Raw genomic sequence first — 22,985 nt, forward strand, 5'->3', positions numbered from 1 at the left:
CTTTACTACATTGTATCCTCATAAAACTGGGTTTTGTCACTGCTGTGGATGTGCATACAGTACATCAGTTTGTTATGCTAGTCTCCAAATAGTGAAGCGCAAAGTACGCAAGGCCACAGGGTATCAGCCTACCATAGTTGCAATGCAGCGTTAGCTTCCCTTCACTCATTCTCTGATTAAGAACAGAATATCCAGTGATACAAAAAGGCTCTTCATTCTTGAACACTGATCCTAGAACATGGAAGCTCTGGAAAGGGAAGGCAGAATGAACCATTCCAATAAAAACTGTACTCAATCCTACACAAAGATTAAAATAGAGTTTTTATTGATGGAATAACAAAAGTGCTTTTCTTAAATATTTTTTCAAAATACATTTATACAACTTACAATAATATATCCAAAATAACTGTATATACAAAACATTACCTTGTTTAATGTATGTGCTTTTTTCTTTTGAAAATTACAAAGCAACTTTTTGGCAAAGTTCAACCTTAAGAGGTGATAGTTTTGAAGGTCGGATTAAGAAAAATAGAACCTGAGGGAAAGTGACACTTAAGTCCATGACAAGCAAGAAGTTCTCCATTTAGTTAAATAAAAATGTTTTTGTGATATTTTTCACATTACAAAAATAACAGAAGTGAAGAAAAAAAAAGATGATGAATACTTTTCTCATCATTTTATAGAGCAGCTTATTCTTTCAGGTATAGGAACTTGAGATTAGAGTGCATGTCAAAAATGAATGCAAGTAAGGACAGCAGTGTCCTGCTGTGGCTTTCTCTTGTGTGCAGTGTTTCTTAGCTGCTGTTGATGTGGTTGACCTGATTGGATCTGCGATGGATTTCTTCCAGAAAACTCTCAAGCTGTTCTATCAGCATTCGTTTTTTAAACCTATATTTAAAAGAAAGCATAATAATGGATGCACACAGTAATACATGAAACATTGTTCACAAAACTTTTGCTGAACCCTGGAAATTTCAGATATTTTAGGTCCAGTGCATGATGAAGTTATAGATATCTCATATGTATATACGCTGTCTCCTGAAGTTCTGGTTAACTACTAACTTGCTTTTCCATTTAATGAGAGAATACAAAACTATTCTTACTACAGTCTATTCTAGCACATGGCTGAACATCACTCAGCCCTCAGAAAGCCAGGAAAAAGAGTTAAGTGTTTGCTGTTTCCAGAAGAAAATTTCTGAAGTACAGAAATAAAATGTATGCCAAAGGAACTATAATCCTAAAGCTGGCAACAGCTTTTAGGGATTATTTGCATGCCTTCATGGTGCATTCACAAAAGTTGAGTGAAGTTGGTACTGGTGAAGGAATAGCATTACACAGTGCAGAGTAGGTTTCCTGACAAGAAAATACAAATTAAAAGTTTGAGAAAGAAATTAAAGAAAATACAGTAATCCATACCTGGAGTCTCTGCAGTTCTATTCCATACTGATTACATAAATTCAAACAGCAGACCATTTTGTCACCTTTGCTTACAGACCTGCCTCGGCACACACAGCTCCTTGCTGTTTCCAGCTAGCCCTCCCCCTTGCGACATTTCTGCATCTGAGAAGCCACTTCTGACCGATGCTTTGGCAGCCATACGCATACTCAAAGATAAACAGCAATGAAAAGAACACCCACTTTCTCAACTCAGTGCTATTCTGAACTATACACCGAGTTCAGTCCTATGACTTATTAAACCCCGGCAAAAGCCTCTAGTCCCAGCCAGGCCTCCCAGTCCATGTTCTCAGCTCACAGAATCATGGCATCTGCCCTAATTCCCAGACCAGAGACTTCCCCACAATCCCAGCTTGACTATGGGGAAACAAGCTCCCATTCCCAACCACTTACTATCTTGTTGAATACCCATGCTCTGGGCCCTTACCCATCCTTCTCATCACAGTCCTCCTCAGTAACCCCACACTTCAAGTACTGCTTCCCCTCCATTCTTCCTTATTGCTTTCACAACTGCTCCCTGCTTGTTGAAAAGTAATAACCTAGGAAATAGATAATTATTCCTTCTCATTCCCTCTAGTAAAAGTGAAATTATTTAAGCTAATATCAAAGTACTTTACTATAATATATACTAGTGAAAATTTAACATGCTCATATCCTGTGCAGTTGTTACTTTCCAGAATACCTTCAAACCCCTCTGAAGCAGCTGTACAAGTTAACAGCAGACATGTCCTAGAAACTTAAAACCTGGTGGAAGGTGGGGAAAACACACATTGCTAACTATTCTCACATTACTGTTGGCACAAGAATTCACGTTTACAGTGCACTATGTCTAGCCCCTCAGTACATCTCACTGAAAGTTTTTTTGCAAATGCTGAACCCTACAGCAAGCAATTTTTTTTTCAAGGCAACAGAAACAATTTACCACAATAACAACTAATATTGTAATTAACAGAATTAAGCATTGACTCTAATTCAAGTGTTTACTCTGCTACGAACATTAGTACCCTTAGTAATAAAACTTCCTTGAGTAGTTCTAGCTAGTGAGCATAAAGCTTCTCTATCATTTTGAAATTGGTTGTATTAATTCTTGCCAGCACTTTTATCAAAAGTGGGTATTGCTCAGCATTTTGTCTAGGTACACACTTTGGGCTTTGCTATTTGTATTAGTAGCTTAAAGCTCTTAGTTTGGAGAATAAATAAAAGGGAATTGAATTTCTTAGACTGAGAAGTTGGTTGATTTGGAGAATTTTGATCCATGTTTTGTCAGCTTTTGCTCTAGACTATTTAGCAGAGAATAAAAAAAACCAATTCTTAGTGCTAGGACCATAAATGAATTGCTCTGCCAACTCCAGAAATACTGAAGACCTCTCCACTACATAGGCTAATTTCTTTTAGCCTTTTCCTAAATAAATCTTCATTTTGTGCATCAAAGTTATAGCCACCTATTGGGAAGTCATGTCTCTCGTGTTCAATAAGGACTCCTCCTCCCCTCACAACTCTCTAGTGGATTAACCTCCGGAATTGAATGGGGACTGTTTTTAAACACACACTTTCTTGCAGAAATGTTCAAGAGCTTTCTTAAGTCTGTGTTCAGAGTCCGAGCTCCTGGGGGCGGGGGGGGGGGGAGAGCAGGCATCCCAAATTTGAATTGCATTCCGTGGCATTGCAAAGGTCAGCTATCAGTTAACAAAACAAGACTATCTTGACAACTCTGGAGAGCCTAGGGATGTTTCCTGCAGGGAACAGAGAACCTTGGTTAAATGTGATAGCTTGCCCTGGATACGGAAAGAAGCAGAGAACTGCACAGGGATTGTAGGCAGTGTTATCCAGGTGAATAAAATGACCACACTATAAAAATCGAACCTAAGAGAGAAGAGGAAGGAGAGACATTAAGTTGTTCCTACACTCAAACCAATAAAAATTAAAGTTTAACAACAGTTGAGAAAAACAGAATTGCCAACTTTTTCCACTGGTAGGTACAGAGAACTGCTGGCTATGGTGAGAGACAGGATTTAATTCTGATGCATCCAATAGCAACACTCAACCACTGCCAAATTTTGTAGGAAAAGAGTCAACTCAAGATAACTGGAATAGTGAGGCTGTGCAACAGAAAAGAGAATTACAGATGATCTAAAGAGCCTAATTTTAGAGGCACAAATACTCCAACCCTGCTAAGAGCTGCCACAGACGCCAGGAGCAACAGTATTGTTTTGGTGTGCTGAGACAGTGAGCAAGCAAGTATAATCTACAGGCTATGGAACAACTCTGACAGGTGATATAACAATAAAGACAGATCAAGCAAAAGCATGATGAAGTAATTGTTGCTATAGGAAGAGCGTTATCTGTATAAATCTACATGTCCCACTGTGCTGGCAGCAGAAGGCTAGAGGAGCTGTATGAATGTCCAACGCTCAGTGTACCTTAAACTCTCAGCGTGCTTCTATCCAAAAATTACTTTGATTTTTATTTAATCATAAGATTTGTTCAATAATGCCACAGGAAAAAAAGCTGACTACTACAAAAACAGATTAAAGCAAAAAAATCAACTATTCTTTGAGACTTCTGAAATAAGCCTCAAAGTTACAGTTATATTTATGATCCAAGCAAGATGCTGGAATTGTTAGTTCACTTCAATTCAAACACTCTTGGTTCCAATCATAATGACATGTTTCTGCTTTCTTTCCTGTTAGTAAACATGTAGAAGGCTAAGCAAGTATGGTCAGTCTAAGGATGCTGTAAGGAACAGTTTCTATCTGGATTAACAACACGGGATTTAAATCCTCAGCAAGTCTCTCTACTCCAGTGACAAACTACCTCCCATTTCCACAGCCTCAGACAGGACTACAATATTTCTGAAGGAAATAAATCTGAAGAGCAGAGACATATCTTTATGGAGCATATCTGGATATCAAAACTATTTTTAGGACAAGATTTTGAGTTGATGCAGAACAACGAATTTCAACTGTTTCTGAAAGCCTAATTCACAGTAATATGCAGTTCCGTCAGTTTTTTCAAATTAGCAGTACGCTCACACTTGAACTTAGGAACTTGAATGATTTTCTAAAGTTACCTTCTCTTTCTATACCATTGTCCATCTACATTTATGGTGATTTGGCAGTTACAGCTGCTAACATTTTTAAGATAAAATCTGAGGCAAAAAGATAAGCTTGTGAAAACAACACACATTAGGAAGTTTAGGTGTTTCTGTTTTTTTCTAGGGAATTATTTACTTGCAGTGCAAAGCATTGTGTGGCAAGTTTCAAACACAGAACTGCATGGTTGTCAAGCAGTTATGTATATGGCAGTACATGGTGCAGTTTTGTAAGTTTAATACAATTTAGTTACCTACCTTGAAGCTTCTTTAATAACATTTTGTAAAAATATCAGTCGGGTTTGTAGGCTTCCTTGTACATGCTTCAGTAAAAAGAAGATTCTTTCATACTCTTAAAAATAAAGAGAAGAGCAAAATCACAGTTACTTAAGAAATGCCTATACAGATATCTGTTGTAATAGATGTGAGTGAAATCTGAGTGAAATGCAACAGATTTCATTCAGCTTTTGTAAGCTTTTAGGATATATCTCCTATCAACCAGGCTTGTAGCAATGACATACTGTTTAATGAACACTAACATTAAAAAACACAGGATACTGCAGTTCACGATATCACTGGAACACCTAACAAGCTACTTCTAAAACTGATAATTTAAAGAACATGACTTTCATGAACATTGATAGGTACAGCAATGTTTTAAACACTCATCCAGGAAGTTTTTAGCAAAGGTTTTAAAACAAATCTTTTCAACTTGAAATTTATTTTGCTTCAGTCTCATGGTTCAGTATTTTTCTAAAATAGTGATCTAATATGAATTCTTTGCCTAGCTCTCATGCCAATCATCTGAAAGTGAGATTTGGTATACTTACTCCTTCCTGGTTTTCGGATCTCTTTCATAATTTGTGCTCTTAGCTCTATATTAATCTCTCTGGAACTTCTGCAATGCGCTGGTTTTTTCCCTTTGCTTGGTGAAGACATTGGCAAGTTCTCTTCAGTACTTTGTTCTTTACTACTCGATTCCTCATGATTCTCCAAAAACCCATCAACATTCAAGTTATTCCCTAAATGTTCATGGCCTACATCCTCTGCATGAGCTGCCGGTCGATCCAATGAATTGAATGGAGAAGAGGACATTGAAAACTCTGAATCCACAATATTCGGGAAAACGTCTGATGAAAGTGGGTCTGTAACATGATTCTCAACCACATCATCCATTGTAACCTCATTATTTGTTTCTGATGCTGAAAAACAAAGATTACACTTGCTAGTTTCACATTCTCCTGGTAATTAGTGGCTTAAAAAAAAATCACAGGTATATTCTTTATATGAAAAGGGAAATTGCTATATGGACTACCATCAAAAGAAAAAGCACCTGTAAAATGTGCTTTTATGACATGCTTGTCTTTCCCCATTAAATTGAACTGACAAAGTTTACTTCAGTGCTGAACAGTGAGCAAGACTTAACACAGCACCTCAGCTCCACACTAAGGGAAATGAATTCACTGCACTACAGCAAAATTCAAATTAACTTCATGTTGTGATACTTTTGGAGCATCTGAATTCCCAGGCAAAGGAAGAACATCCTTCTGACTGTTTACATTGTGCCTCATTTAATACAGGAAATACATTGTTTATACTGGGAAGTTCATATGAAACAGACTTCTGTCTGGAGGACTATATTAACTCTTTCTGTAATTAACCCCAGATGCACACTTAAATACCTCATTTTCAAAAAATGAGGGATAAAATTGCCATATTTGGGAAATCAGCCAATGGTATTTCTACATGAACAAGTTTTTTGCATGAATTAAAAAACAAACTCTCTAAAGATGATGAAGATTCACTTACTTTTGTGAATAGGAATAGGTTTAACAAGGTCAGGCTGTGCTTGTGTGATCGGTGTTGGTGGCCCTTTTCCTCCAATGTGGTTATTCACAACCGGAGGAGTTTGCGGTCGACCTCTGAGCAAGGGGGACATACAACGACGTCTTTTCGGAATCCCTTGCATATTTGGTTCTCCAGGTCTTTTATGTTTATTTTGAGGTCCTGATACAAATTCATCTGCTTCATCTATCATCATTCCCTGTAATTAATTTAGTGGGGAGAATTTTTAAACTTTAAGCCAAAACCACAAAATACAAAATATAATGAATGCTTTGATGTTATGATGATGTTTACTGTGTGTAAGGCAACTATGTACTACATGCCATGGTGCACTTGAATTCTCAACTATCAACCAAAGTAATATAGGAAAACCATATCAAATCCTTCCTAGACTAAAACAATGTGCTTAAGGCCCTTATCCAACAGTCTGCCAAGTAAGACAACTGAGTGGGCTGTCAAACTTCCTTTTCAGGAATTGCAAAATGACTCAAACATGTAAAAGAAGTTATATTAGTAATTTGGTCAAGTCCAAGACCTATTTGGACAAAAGGGAGAGTCCATGCTCTCAAAGTTACGGGAAGCTTTTTATGGGGGAAGTTTGGTAAAGGAAACATGATTAGGTATTAGCTATACTACAGTGACAAACGTATTTCCTATATAATACATTTCAGAGGCATAATACTCGTTTCCAATAAACGCTGCCTCCATAGTATATTATTGATGGAAAAACATCTGAGAAACTATCTTGTAAGTGATACCTTTCCAAATACTTCAAAGTGTTTCTCCGATACATTGATCTTGAATGGTCTAATCAGCAGCGCACACACTTACAACAGCATATTTTTTAAAAAGTGTTACAGAAAAGTCACCTTTTTGTCCAATTTGAATGGATTGCCAAACGTATGGAGCCTTCGTGGTTGATCAGGATCAAGCTCTCGAAGCGGAGAAGGTATTTGTTTTAGATACTCCTGGTAGTTTCCCATTTGTGCTATAGGGACACTGTGAACTTGATCTATCATAACAGAAGGGTTTATTAATATATGATACTGCTCACTTATAAGAATTTAGTCTATATCCACTTCACATATCCAGTTTTCAGTCTCTTATCAAATGCATTAACGAAATAGACGTGCAAAACTCACCATTATTCTTGCCTAACTGGTATTTATAACATCGCGTTTTGAGCGCAGAAAACTTGCTTAAATGAATCAGTATGTATCTTGTGTATTTATCATTATGACACGGAAACAAGCAATAGTTGTCATGCATAGATGTTAGTTTGCCAATGCATCCCATAACTTTTCAACAGGGTAGATGGGTGAAAAAAAATGAGACTGGGAACAAATAACTAAAACATTACTACAAACAAAAGCTACATTAATGCAAAGTAGTAATGCCTTGCTGCACACAGCTTTGACATAACCCTACCCAATTTTAGCCACCCAAAATTTAATTGTTGAGACTAGCATTTTCCCAAAGCAATGGTGTTTTTTGACCACTGGAATCAATAAATTCTTAAAATCCATAGGATCTGATTCTAAACTTCTTATGGATTTAGTTAAAGTTGCCAAGCCTTTGATCAAGCAAAACATAAGCTAGCAGAAATAACAGGAAAAAACCTAACATTAGTTTTTATGTGGTTTAACCCCCTCCCCGAAAAGCAACTTCTCTGCATTTCACATTACATTATCACTTGATCACAGATGTTAATCTGACCTAAGTAATGGCAGGACTAATGTAATATATACTTTCACTTGCATTGCCCTTCTCATTTTCTTCACTTATTTCATCATCTTCTGTTTGTTAAGATGCCATAAAGCAGTGCCAGGAGACACAGTAGAAAGGTAAAGGAATAAATTAGCAGACTACTGAACTATTTGCTGTTGGCCTAAAGGGCAAAAGAATCACATTGGCAGCAGCCAGTGAGCAAGCTTACTTTTCCACTGCTCACAATCCACTTCTATGGAAAGAGATCGTAATGTTCAGAACTGCCCTGTGATTTTTTCTCAGATATATCATGAAAGTTGGGAAAAAAAAACAGTGAACAAAGAATCTTATGTAAAAGCCCAAGTCTCCTCATATGGACTAAAGGACAGAGCAGTGAATCCGCATCTTCTCTATCCTCACCATTTTTTCTTCCAATAAGTTATTTAAGGAAAAAAAAATCTAAATAAACATGCAGTTTAATGGCAGTATCAGACATCCACCAATTAAAACTTAGAACTATGCTATTTGTTACAGTCTTCATTTTTTTAGTACCAATCACATCACAGTTAGGCAAAAAATAAACTGTTATCTAACCTTCATCTTGTCCTTTGAGAAACTTGCGAGTACTCTTCAGTAAATTAGATCTCATTCGTGTTAATTGATCCAAAAGATTTCTTCTGGGTATATCATAAGCATTTCTAAAAGTCTGAGGTTTCAAATCCTATGGTTCCGGTAAATAAAGTTCCAATTAATACCATGTATGAAACAGTATCTAGCATTTCAATGGAAGTATATTGAAAATAACAACATTACACACAGTGGTGCTTACCTTATTCAGCAAAGCTATTTGGAACCCAGCATACTCCTTCATATTGAGGTCTAGAGGTCTATGAGGAATTTCCCCAGTAATCCCCTGTAGCAGATGTTGAAAATCGTTCCTATGTGCCATAGACAGGTTGTGTGATCTGCTTCTGACCTTAATTCCAGTCTCTTGCGCTACCTTTTTGCCTACAGAGCCAATGACTCTATCGGACTCTATTTTGGCCTTAATTTGAAATAAATAAATAAATAAAATTGACAATATGCTCTTAAAAGGAAGGATTAGTCAGACTTATTCATTTTAAATTCCTACCTAGAAGATTCAACAATGTGCTAACACACTATGACGACCATAACCAGGATGAGTGCTTAAGGAGTGCTTAATACATAACCACTTAATGCTTACTACAGTTTTAAATATAGTGAACAGTTTGTGCCTAGGTCTTCTGCATATTTCTCCTCTGCTGCCCATTATGGTATCTAAGCACCAATATGCATGCAATGCTTTTATTTTCATAAAATGCCGTAATTTAACTAGTAATTCTCTGCAAATCTATCTGTACTCACATAAACTGTTTTCTATGATAACAGCTAAACACTGTAACTCTCAAAAGACTGATTCTCCCACAACTATAGTTGCGATCAGTCACACAATAGTATCAACTTTTTAAAAGCTCAATATTCATAGTCATAACATTAATAAATATGAAATACATGATAACACCCAATTCTGTTTGACTAGACAGACCTAACCCCCAATATTATGTTAGGTTTGTACCAAAATTAAACACGTTCATAAACACCAGCTTTTTGGCAGAATACAGTTGAACAAAGAGCCAGAAGTAATTTAGTAATATACCTGCCAATGTTTGTTTTGCAGTTTCACATAAATTTGTAGACTACTCAAAATTTGAATATGTACTTATTAAGAATACTCAGTCTTTACTGGCAGAGCCCTTCAGAAGTTAGAAAAGCTCTAAGTACAATTTGCAGTGCACGTCATTACATTTTAGGAGTCCAAGATGTCTAGATTGAGAGATTAGTTCACTTCACAGAATACTGAGCAATATGACTATGGTTTAATAGGATATACTGGAAACTTGAAGAGGTTTGCTTCCTCAAATAATCATTTATATTAATGTTTTTAGAAAAAGCTGGTCCATAAGAACTCATTAGCTAAGTTACAAGTACTTGCACTACTGTTTCTTGACATTTCTAGCCTACTGCATTTATTATCTTGAACAAGAAAGCTTAACACGCACAGTTCAACAAAATAAAAGTGGAGGTAGCAGGGCAGAAATGCTTTAGCTGGTGCAGGAGACTAGTCAAAGATACGGGCACTATTCTTGAACACAGTCAACAATTTCAAAAGGTCACTTGCCACTTCTACGTCTGTATCCTTATTTGAGATTCTGAATTATGTCAGTTTACTTTATATTTACTGAACACTTCCTATTTCATTTTACAAGCCAAAGACAGGACACTTCCTGATTCAGATGCACAAAGTACAAATCTCTACTTTCTGAAAAAATGCCAGAACATCTTTAATATCTAAGGCAAGATAACATGTTTTCTTTTGGACAAAAGTATGTTACTGTGTGTACAAGTAAAAATGCTCCTTAAATACAAAAAAAATCTCAATTTGTACCTCCATATCTATCTTTATAGTCCAGTCTATAAAGTCTATATTTAAATGTCAAGTTTTCCTTCAATTCAGAAAACTAAAATGCTATTTTGCTAATTACTTATGGGAAGGTATTAACTTGATCTTTCTGCTCTTTCTTCCTTCAAAGCCATTGAACTTGAGTATCTTAAGATTATCCTGACATTAGAATAAGTTTTTACTGCTCTTTTGCTTCAACATTACCTGCTGACTCAACTTTTTGAGATATGAAATGACACTGTAACTAAGTCCATATTCCACATTGTCAGCTATAAGGTTTGGTGCTCCCATCATTCTCACAGCTTTCTTCAAAGGCTGAAACATGGAATATATTGTATAGTCATATTTAACTTTATAAGTGTGGTATACATACTTAACTAACTGTATCCATTTCAAATAGAACATGAAGTCCTCAAAGTTAGAAAAGAAGAAAAATAGACTTTCAGGGCAGCATTTTTTTGTTGTTGTTTTAAAGCATTGTTCCATTAATAGAGAATCAATTACTACAGAGATATCATTTATATACAAGTCACAGTTGATGAAATTGTCATAACATTCAGGTCTCAAGTCCACAGGACTCCAGCGAAAACAGTAAGTATCATTATATATGAAATTTAGCTATTCTCTCTTAAATTAATACATATTCTACTTGAAATAGGGAATACACCCATAGTGGAAAGATAACTACATAATAAAATAATAAAATAGAAATTTTAACACAGTAAGTCATCTTACCCCAAGATAATAAGGAGGCATTGTCTTCAAATAGCTTTCAAATGACTGTCGCCATTTCAACGTAGGCTTTGCCTTGTGTACTTTAAACAAGTCATCTGATGGTTATAAAAAGAAAAGACAAAATGAAAGGCATGTCTAGACAGCATTGCATCTTTTTTTCTAATAAAAGAAACTCTCAAAGAAATGCCAATTCCTCAATGCTTAAATTAATATATGTAATTTAACATATATACAACTAAATATACACACACACAAGATTAATGCTGCAGCCAAAAGATGGAACCTGATAAATTATTTATCAAATTGAATTGGTAATTGAGACAACAGATTAGGAAAAATGGCTCCTAAACTAATGAAAAAAGTGAGACCAAAACATATCTGAAAGAATGATGATTACGTAAATCATCTTACACGTTGAGTCTGAGCCATGAAGGTCAGCCAATTGGTGACAAGCGAAACAAGTTACTGATGACAAATACATTGCTCAACATTCTACCTTTCTACAGGTGTGTGATTAATACTGGTATTAATTGCAGTAATCTATTTAGATGAGATCCATTTTTCAATTGCCTACCAACTAAGAAAATTTTTATGAAGTGGTATTTACCTAGCAGTGGAAGGAGGACTGGATAATTGTAAGGCATCACAAATAAATTCACACAATTCAGCGCTGTACTAGCTTTCAAGTAACCAAAAGGATGACCAAGTTCACTGTATTTTGCACTATTGCTCACATATACCTGCAATAAAATACATTATATTGTATGTAAATCCAAAATATTGTGTGCTGAAATTTTACATCCTATTTTGATTATAGAATAAAGTCTATGAAAAACAGCATTCTATAAATAACTTCAATTCAGCATGCACTCTACTTGCCTGCCAGCAGGTCTGAGGGGATTTTCTTTCCAGGATAAACTGGGTCAGTGGTGAAGGTTCTAACTCGTATTTATCAAAAGGCAGTTTGTCAATGACCATCGGTTCACAGTCAGTACAGGAAAATTTCACCACAGGATGAGATGTGCGAGGTGGCTAAACATAAGCATTCCACTGTTAATAAGTCTGCACAACAATTAAAATGCAATTGTCTATGACAACTAAAGTAATACAGGTTCTTTGAAAACGGACATATTTAAGGAGTCTATTCAATACAGGATACATATTTATTGTTAATGAGTCCTAAGCAATTAATTTATGATGTTAGCACTATCTTAAAATCTGAAGGAATCTTATTTTCTAAAAAAATGCCAATTATTTTACCTAGTAAGTCTAGAACAGTATGAAAATAAAACTTCTTGCATATACAGAAAAACTTTGCAAATGGAAGTAAATCCCCGTGGGGACAAAAAAAAAATGCTACTCTGGGGCATGCCCATTTTTATTCCCCACAGACGCAGGCACTGTACTTTTGCATTTGCTGACTTCCTCCAGCACTTTTTCTTCTTGGCAAATTTAACAGTTACAAAATTCAAACTGAATTATAATGACCACGAGCAGCACAAATTCAGAAAAAACAAGCTTTAGAAGAACTTAAATTTTAACTAGGCCTGTGAAAAGTTATTTCAATTCAAGCAATTTAAGTGATTGGATTTTAATCTTTTTATTAATCACAGGGAAAAGGCCTTCGTGCCTCGAGTTTCAAGTATAAGTTAACAACATATTTGAAATTTCTTTTGCTGAAAGGGAAAGCTGATTTTTTGTGGTGAAAATGGGAGCTGTATGCCTTCTACTGAAGGGTTTTCAGGAGAAGCTCTTATACTTACCCTGAGCCTCCTCCAAGGCCACTAAAATCTGGGGAAGAGCTCAACTGGGAAGCCTCCTTCCATTTACTCTCTTTACAAGAAGGTAACTAAGAAATACATAAGATGAACTAGGGACCTTCCTACCACCTCACCTTGAAAGTAATTTTTCTACATCTATAGAGCTCTAGCCTCTTCCTTTTAGGATGAGCCACCCAAATGTTATCTGCCCACAGAGCTGGTCTTGCCTTGAGTATCTCCACTCTGAGGAAGATGTACTGTCCAAGTGCACACAAAACAGGAGGCCCAACCAACTGAAGGAACTGCAATTCTCTTCAAAGAAGATGCCTCCAATAAATAGTTGTGGTGGAGTTTTTGACCAAGCCATGAAGCAGTTATACTAGGAATAAAAAGGCTGCAAAAGAAGTTGAATGCTAAGACTTGAGAAGTCAAATAACCCTTGACTGGACAGCAGAACTATTTTTACCTCAGAGCAGTGAGAGCAGCCATTTACATGTTCATCTGCCAACATAATTATTAGCAGACTTTCATATACATTTAAGAAAGCCTTGATAGTATCATTACATACAGTACACGAAACAGTTGTTGGGGTAGGACTGTTTGAGACAACTCCACTGTGGATCAGGTAACAGGGAAGAAAAAAAAATACCTAACTATGGACTCTTAAGTAGATAAGAGTTACAACACATTCTAAGTTTTAACACTAAGTTTTAACTTAGCTCCCCAACATTGCATAAGGAAGGTTCAATGTGGAATTCCAACTGATGTCATCAGGAATATGCACGTGCAATAATCCAGTGCTTTATGCAGTTATGAGAGCTATATATGCTACAACTGAGAGAAGAATTTTTTCTCATCTTCTTGCCATTTGGGTAAGTCATCCTCATGTTTTTAGCAGATTTAGTTCAACAACTCTTCACTTGGCAGGATCTACTTTAGCAATCTCAATCAAGATCTGCAGTAGCAGACAAACTGTACCGACTCTATACAGTGAATGGAGGCAGATATGCCATTGATATTGATTACAAGGAGTACACAGAACATTTTTCCTACAGAGCAGCTTTTTAATACCCAGTACACAATGATGCTTTGTTTTTTAAATGACTACAGAAGATTTACTTTTATTCATATATGCTAGCTTGCTTTGTAGTTCAGAAGGGCATCCACGTCCTTCAATGAATGTGGCCACAGACGCCAGCAATATCAAACCTGTAAATATGACTAAAATTTCATACTCGTATTATTCCTCAACAACCTGTATTTCAAAGGACTTCATATATTTTTCAAACAAAGGAGATAAAACTTAAGAAAAGTTCAATGAGTTTGCTAGTCAGCACACTAGTTTCAGATAAAAAACCCACAAAAATTCAACAAAAATAATTATGAAATGTTAGGGAACAATTATACAACTACATTATTTCTACTTTAATGATTTTCAAAGATTAGCAGAAATACAAAAATACATTATACTATACTAATGATTAGTTCTCAGACCAAACAAAAGGCAGCGGCATACATTCTTTTAGGAAAAAGAACAAATAAAATTAATTCTGTGGGTAGTATTTAAAAAACCAAGGTGAGTTTCTCTACTTGGGATAAATTGAAAGTATGGCTACACTGAACAACAGCAGATGAAATTACATTCACCTGCTAGAATGAAGACAGATCTATCACAAGGATTCAAGATTGGGAAGATCATACTATCTTCTATTAATATCATCTGCGAGGCAATAGAATTTGATAGTCTATTATCAAAGTGCCACATTATTTCTAGTTTGATATTTACAGAGTTCAAACAGAAACACTACATGCATGTACTAGGTTGACAGATAAATCTGTTACAGGCAGTTTCTTAATGCTTCTAAGTGACTAAAAAGCAAAGCCCATAGTATTATTTGCTCATCAGTAATTTATCCGAGATAACTGCAACACAGGTTTACGTGTGTCATTCTTTCTTGGGTCACACTGCTTTTACGGTTGCTACAATGAAGTACGTATCTCAAGGTTTAAAAATCGGTGAATAGGAAATCCTGGAATATTCCCCCATGCACAAACCCTTTGCTTTATCTAACTTCAGTACATACCAGCGTTGGAGAATTTTGATCTGGCCAAAAGGATTCAGGAACAGGCCAATGACCTATAGGAACCCCAGTTTTAGGGTTTGGTCTGACATAAATAAGTTTGTGACAGCTGTGCCAAGGTTGGGGTCCAAAGGGTCTAGATATATCCACCTGCCCATCTGCAGAAGAAAAAGGCTTTATTAGTCAAAATAGTTAAAATTTGAAAAAAGTATTAAACAACTTCTGTGAAGAGTTTAAGAACTATACCCCAGGGAAGCTCTTCCTGCAGTTGTTATTATTTCTAACAATAGCAGATAGCTGTCAGTAAGCATTTCCGCAAAAACCCAGAAACTATGAGAAACCAAATAAGCACTGAATGTTTACAGGATCAGAGCTGAGAAAGCCAATTATCTGGGGCCCTTCATAATAATCAGTTTCTTTCTCCTCCCATTGTTATTACCAAATGACCTTCAAATCTCCATGCATAAAAAAAATTGATACACACAACTAATACTGCTGGACTAACTTTTTATTGCAGCAAAGCAGGATTAAAAAAATCCCACAAACACTTCACAGTACCATCTTAAGAGGGACCTAGCTAAGCCATTTAGAATGAGAAGTTAAGGCTGCACAGTCGTATTTGCTATTTTAACTCTTAATGCAGCCACTTTACTACATTAAACAAAATAGGATAAGCGTATAAACCCACAGTATTTCCATATCAAGCTATTTACATTTCTAGCTGGTTGAAAACTACTGCTTAAAACTCATGAACCCATTTAACTATGCTTGACGTGAGTAACTGCATTGAATACTACCTGAGTAATATGACCAAATGTAGAGATTTTACACACTGTCTAGCAGCTATAGCCAGTATTTTGAAAAAGTACAACAGAATTTCAGATGTAGCAGGTTCTTTTTGTAGTAATGTCTTTTAAATTGCAATAGTTTTCCTTTTGTTTTGGCAAATATTACGTTAAGTTCACTAAATTATATTGATGGTCATCTCTGTCATTTGATATCACAGTGTAAAAAATTTTAAGTACCATCAACTGGTGAGGGATCCGGTCCAGCTTTTTCAAAATTTATTACCACTCCACTTTGCACTTTTTGCACCAATGACTCAAGACACTGATTCAGCATTCTTGGAGAGCACACACAATATGATCGACCTAGAATGAAACAGTCAAGGTTAAGGTTGTTCAGTGTTTCTGCCCTTATTTTAACTTAGATCATTCAAAACTCTTCACCCGCCACACACATTGCTTTATGTATGGATCACTGATTTGAAGCTTCTCCTGAACACTCCCTCTTTGTTTAAGCAGCAAGGCAGCTTAATGAAACAGTGACAGTTACATGCATCTCATTGGAAATGTTTGGGTTTCAGCCCCTTAATGACTTTAACTCAAATTCTTGGTTGCATTCATGGAAAATGGGCTCCCCCTTGTGACAGACATCAACACTTAACTGTCCACAAATTTCAAAGCACTGTTAGTATAGCCTACATTACAGTCAGAAAGCAGTGGAATCAAATCCTTTTGGAATGCTTTTTAAATCCCTCTGTTTGCTTTTCATCACATTCCCTCCGATGCATCAGAAGAATCATTATGGTTTTAGTATGTAATGTAATGTAATTTTAGTATGTAATGTAATCAAACAAATTATAAAATTAATGTCTGAGTTTGATCTGGAATATAATTTCTAAGAGAATAAGAATATCAATTATGATGGAAACAAAAGTATCAATTTTGCAGAATTATTACGCATTCTGCATTGCTCTGGAGGGAAAGAAGCCCAAACCAACCCAATACATTTCCTTCACTTTTGGTTTCTTTAGATCAGAGCATGACAGGAATTTAGCAAAACTGTACTGCAGAACAGACTCAATTCTTATAATTTCTAATTGTGATACCAAGGTGCGTGAGAAAAAATAAGTTTTCTCTTCTAAAAAACTGCTAAAGAAAGTAGATTCACACTCTTCCAAGACAGGTTACATTAAACTGTCTGTAGGCTTTAATGCAATGTGTCTTTAGTTTTATTGTAGCGAGTTCTGAGTTTTTAGAAGTAATATAAGAACTTGGAAATACTTATTCCATGACATGTACATGATTAATAGAGCTAAATTGAATTCATTTTAATTTTCAAAAGTATTGACTTGTCAAAGGAAACCAGGGCACTCGCCTCCTGTGACTTCGCACATAGGTGTGATTGCAGAGTCATCCACCGGTACCCCTGTCATCTGCTCCGATTCCGGTGCGGTAATACCAGGCAAACGAAGAACCAAAGCAAATAACCTCTGATCCCATCGAAAGGGTTCCTTAGTCAATTCACTTCCAGGTAGAGGGGAATTGAGAGGTAAATGGAGCTGAAAAGGAATTTAAATCTGTGAATATACTGCTTTTAAAAAAAAAAATTCAGGTTACATAGTGATGGCAATTCACTCTGTATAAACACACTTATAACCTCTCCACAGATATTTATAATTTGATTCAGGTACTGTACATTACAAGCAAGACACTCATCATCTAATCAATACTTCAAACATTTCAAGGCAACATGATGCACGAAGTTGAGAGTTACAAACCAAGTGGGAACAACCACATTTTAAAACTGATGTAAATTTCAGAATCAACAGAGTATTTTCTTTAGAATTTCAGCAGTAAGAACTGCTTCACTGCAGTTCACAACAATTCTTTTGTTCAATTTTCTGCAGAACAGGCCCATTCTCAGCTCAGTCTTTTCCTTGATTCTTCAAGATAAAAAGCACAACTGAATGAAAAGGCAATGTTAATCTAAGACTCCTGCAGAAGAAGTATAACTTGGGTATAGTTGCTCAAAAATATCTAGCTGCCAGGATCACCTACTCCAAATAACCCAGCTTCAACAAATGAACTAATGTGGTAGTTACGTTATAGAATCAGAAGGCAGAGATTTTACATAACTTGGGTATAACCCACAACTAAACTCATGCCTGTGCTTTAAGAGAAAAGCAGAGATTAAGATTAAAATCAACACTGAAATGCAAAATGAGTTCTCACTTTCAGGTAATAGATAACGATAGCCACAGCTACCCATACAAGGAAGAATTGCTTGCCATGTACCATTGTGTTGCCTCTGTCTGGGAGAACTACACAAAAGTTTTAGTTCAAAATACTGAAGATACCATCCAGGGACATACAATACATGGGAGCATTTCTTTTTACTTTAATTCCCAGAAGAGACAGTAAAGAGATTCAAGTTTCAGGCTTCAAGCATGCTGCACTAAAGATACAGCAATGCTCAGGATATTATTTATTAACCACTAACAGCAACAGCCAGAAAGACTAACAGAACATCTAAAATTCCCAGGGTTAGTGGTAGTTTTATAATTAGTTAACTGGAACAAGGAAAAAAAAAAAAAAATCAATGCTTTAGCTTCTAAGGGACAGCACAAAGGCAGTTAGAAAACTCTAGCCTCTCTTTTGGCATCCAGATACCTCATACAGAGATTAGTGGGAAAAAGAAAGCTTATCAAAACATTCAGCTACAGAAGCCCTGAACAGATAGACTAGAGTTATAACAAGTAATTACAAGTTTCAGAAAAATTCTATAGAACCGTGGCTGATGATACCACTGTCAATACAAGCAAAATTCACATTTCATCTGGAGCACTGCAGCCATAAAGGGGAAAAAAAAACCCCAAAGCAATGACTAAAGTGGTGCAAACAGTTCCATTACCTTGCCAAATACAAGGGTTAAGCCCAAAACCTGAAGCAAACTCAACAGTTTCTCAATCACTTTCCTCCTTATGCAGCATTCAAAAAATCCCAATTCTCAATCTCAACTCTATGTTAGCAAAGGAAACTACTAGTCTATTCCAAAACTTGATGCAAGTCCACAAAAGCACCCATGACAAATTGGCTTCATTTTTAGTTCATAGTGGTTAGTTAAGGAGTTTGCAACAAGCCGTTGAAAAAGTTTTTGTGTTTGCTTGTTTTTAAGAGAACTTCAAAGCATTGAACCTAATTTCCAAACTGGAAACCTCAGCTATTTCTATTTACATAATTGCAAGCATCTCATATTGGGAAAAATACATGTCTTTGTCTTTGAAAAATAATCAATTTGTTGATACAATCTCAAAGCTAGGAACAAACACAACAAACCTACTCTCCTAAAATAAGCAAGAATCAGAACACTAGAATTTTCAGCGCACCTGATGCTTCCTCCTGAATTTCTGCTTTTGCTGATGCAAGCAGACAGCACATGTGAGAAGAGCACTGTTTTCCCCAATGTTTCATGTGAAATTGGTCAAAGGGCACTCAGTTATGTACCTAGTTTATTACTGATTCACATGCACGTCTTTCCCCTTTTCACACAAAGAGCCAGCAATGCCTACCTGGCAAAGGAAACTCAGTTAAAAGAGTAGCCACATTCTTAGTAAACAACCTAGAATCTTGACTGTAAGAGGACTCAATTGCAAGCACTACACCATCCTCACTTGGGGCTATTATTAAGGAATGCCATTCACCAAACTTTCCTAGTTAGATCTGACTGAAAAGAAGACTTACTAGCTCTGAAGAGTACATTTCATCTGCAAAACATACTTATGTAACAGCACTGTTTTTCTTCAGGCAGCATATATATATTTTTTATATATATATTTATACATGTAAGTATCCCATTGGACCCTGCACCAACACTATTCTGAGTTCAGTTTATCTCAAACTACAAAACCTTTCTTTGGCTCAGCTGGTTATATTGAGAGAACCCCAAAACCAAACAGTACTCAGGAGCAGGCCATTGCATTATGTACATATTACTATCAAAAACGTTTTCAAACTGTAAGACAACATGCAAAGCCATCAGCATCAAGTCAAATGTCCTCACCTTCTTTCTCACAGTTTAATTCCAGTTACATGTAACATCCATGTTACTGGGGAAGTTATAGATTCCAAACCAGGCCTCATTCTCCACAGACATTAGTGGCATGGTAGTTAGTGAAAGAGTGCAATGCTCTTCTGGCAATGACTGCACATACAGGCTCATACATTACAATGGGCAGCACTAGCACTGCTTAAGCTTTAGTACCCAGGTAATTACAGGCAGCTCCATGTTGGGAAATCTCATAAAAGGTTGTTACGTGATTAGGTACTCAGTAAAAATATCCATAGAGACAGGCAACCTCTTTGTCTTTTTGTATCTAAAAAAAATCGTAAAAAAAAAAAATCTATCTGCAGGTAACCTTCTTTGCAGGCTTTTTTGGTACCCATAAAAAGACAAGACACATCTAACAGTCCAAGCAAATGCAGCACTTCATCCTTAGAGGACTGAAGGACTACGGATGGGCAACAAGATTCAAGCCCAGCTGAGAAAACAAGCTCTTGATAGACTGAGAAACTCTACTTAGAGTTAACAACAGCATTATATTTTCCTATCTTTTTCCATCCAATTGTATGCAGTTACAACACAGAGATAGAAAGCCACAAATTGTTCATCCATAGGAAATAACTTAAGATCACAGAGAGACACCATGTCAATGACGTGATATACTTGGCCATTCTGATGCTAGCATTAACCATGAGCAAGTGCACACTGAGTTGATAGTTACACAGAATTCACATGTCAAGAGCTCTGGGGCTCAGTGCCAAATGCTGTGATCCTGGCAACAGCTGCTAACAGGAGTAACATGGATAAGGAAGGACGGGAACATACATCTAATGAGATCTGCCCCACATTTCTTGCAGAATTTGTTTAGAAATCAAGATGTTTAGCTGGAGGAACTATGATTAAAAATATTATGGAGCATTTACAGTTCCTGATTACTCTTGAAAGTAAGCAGGACCTTGCCACTTGTTACAGTCATTACAGCAGGGGTGCAAGATGATCAACCCTGGGAAAGATCAATGTGACAATGCCAAACAGTTCTGGGATGAGGAGTCAAAAAAATTACTGATTCCTCCTGTAAGAGTCTCTTATAACCGGGAGAATGACAACATACAGAAGCCAAGCAGCATTGCTCATGCTTTTTGTTTGCATAATCATTCATCAGAATGTATCAATTGGTCAATAACCCAGTTTCAGTCTTGCAAACAGGAGTTTAATGCTTCCTCTTAAAACAGTGGGTATGTAGAAGGAAGACAAGAGAAGATAGCTCAGCAGCTGCAAAACTGGAGAAGTGTGGCATTTTATTTCATAATATAAAGAGGAATAAGAGAAATCCCCTCAAGCAATTAAACACTTGTTAAAGGAAAGATCAGGAAAGGGCTAACACCAAATTTGAGAGATCAGGCCAGAAGTGAATGCAACCCCAAGAGGAATCCATAGCATGAGACCAACAATTAATGATAGTGTTCCAACATCCCTTCCTCAAGTTATGACCAGGACAAATAAATCCAGGGAAGAATCTGGTCAACATGCCATGCTGGACGTAAAACTGATGCTGGCACTCTTCAATACATTGGCACTGGTGCATTAGAAGTCAGTGGCAGAAGGGACGGGACTGAAAATTCTACTAACTTGTGCCGGTGAAGATGACAATTGCACAGACTATATCATTTCTGTCTTCAGACCGAGGAACCACATCCATCAGAGACAAAGTAGCGCTGAATGGGTAAGGCTCTTTATCTGCAAAACCCATATTAAATTCCACAAAGGAACAGGACATCTGAAGAATTCAGCAAGAGCTCTGAAACAGGGTTTAAGCTTGACTGCTTCACACTAGGGCAAATGACAGTGTTCCCATAGTGATAAAGCTGATTTCATTGGTAAGAATGCAAATGTTCATCTGAATGACAAAGCTTTGAGAAAACTTGCCTCCAGGTTCCATGCTGGCTTCACAGGCTTTCCAAAAACAACATTCTGTCGGTTCTCTTGTATGTAAGTTTTCAAAGAACTAAAAATATACTGCCTTAGTCCATGATAAGAACTTTACACAGGAAGTAAAAACACTGTTGTCATAGCCAGTGGGATATGATCACTTCCAACACCAACTCTGAAAAGCCTCTCCAAAGTCAAACCCAAAGAACAGAAAAGACATTTGAAAGCAACTGAAAAGCTTTGTTATTGAACAGAAGAGCAACAACAGACTTCCGCATCTCCAGGGTGCTGTTACTGTGTTAATTCTGCTTCATTTCTGCATGTCCAACTTGAGACATAACTGTAAAGGATGCTCAAGCTACACTAAGAAAAATTCTCATCAATAGGACACATGTTGACAAAAGCAAAATATCATCCCCGAAAGACAGAAGCACCCTTGGATGCTTTGTTCCCCTGCTCTTTGATAGTGTTAAGGATGTTCCTACCAGTACAGCTATGGCAAAAGAGAAGAGAAATCACATCTATTGCTGGGTATGAAATATATACCCTGTAAATACATATGGAAGAGCACTCAAAGAAACTCGTGTTTTGTCTTGAAGGAAGTAAGAGCAGCGGTCACTTTCAGTTCCTCCAGAAGGCAATGCCTTTAAATTTGCTCATTTACCAAGAAATCATTAGTTCACTATCATTAGTAAAGCAGATTCTGCATCTCTAGAATGTAGTTTAATAATCATCAAATCACGTAAATGTCAAATTTGGCCCAATGTCATGATCATGAAACTAAAACTCTGGGCACAGTGCACACTTATCAGTCAGCATCACTCATGAGCCAACCCTAAATTTAGTAGATTAAAGCAGCCACCAGAAAACCCATTTTTCAACCGAAACTCAACATAAGTTACAACAATTTAAAAATGTGAATGTGTGACCAAATGGTTGCCTGACCGTAAGAAGATCTCTTCTTGGGAAGACTAAGGTGAAAAAGTTGCACCCACATTTTAAGGAAAAGGAACACAAAAAACTTCCTGGCTACAAAAAAATCCTCGCTCATGCTG

The 22,985-nt window shown here is 36.6% G+C and overlaps 1 protein-coding gene across 2 annotated transcripts in view; it reads right to left on the reverse strand.

The window, feature by feature from the left end:
- Positions 1 to 300: 300 nt before the first annotated feature.
- INTS6 (integrator complex subunit 6) overlaps positions 301 to 22,985 on the reverse strand; it is a 45,650-nt gene continuing 22,965 nt past the window's right edge. Inside the window, exons 6-19 of one of the 2 annotated variants that reach the window (XM_075139679.1) lie at positions 17,317 to 17,500; positions 16,182 to 16,307; positions 15,160 to 15,314; positions 12,195 to 12,347; positions 11,923 to 12,055; positions 11,316 to 11,410; positions 10,785 to 10,895; positions 8,928 to 9,143; positions 8,693 to 8,819; positions 7,261 to 7,403; positions 6,356 to 6,590; positions 5,377 to 5,748; positions 4,805 to 4,898; positions 301 to 888 (exon numbers count right to left, since the gene is read on the reverse strand). In XM_075139679.1, coding sequence (XP_074995780.1) covers positions 795 to 888; positions 4,805 to 4,898; positions 5,377 to 5,748; positions 6,356 to 6,590; positions 7,261 to 7,403; positions 8,693 to 8,819; positions 8,928 to 9,143; positions 10,785 to 10,895; positions 11,316 to 11,410; positions 11,923 to 12,055; positions 12,195 to 12,347; positions 15,160 to 15,314; positions 16,182 to 16,307; positions 17,317 to 17,500 — 2,238 coding nt within the window. In that variant the 3' untranslated portion in view covers positions 301 to 794. The remainder of the gene's footprint in view (positions 889 to 4,804; positions 4,899 to 5,376; positions 5,749 to 6,355; positions 6,591 to 7,260; positions 7,404 to 8,692; positions 8,820 to 8,927; positions 9,144 to 10,784; positions 10,896 to 11,315; positions 11,411 to 11,922; positions 12,056 to 12,194; positions 12,348 to 15,159; positions 15,315 to 16,181; positions 16,308 to 17,316; positions 17,501 to 22,985) is intronic. The other variant, XM_075139680.1, reaches the window with a different exon arrangement.

This window comes from Calonectris borealis, chromosome 1 (genome assembly GCF_964195595.1).
Source record: "Calonectris borealis chromosome 1, bCalBor7.hap1.2, whole genome shotgun sequence".
In the NCBI taxonomy this organism is placed as follows: Eukaryota; Metazoa; Chordata; class Aves; order Procellariiformes; family Procellariidae; genus Calonectris; species Calonectris borealis.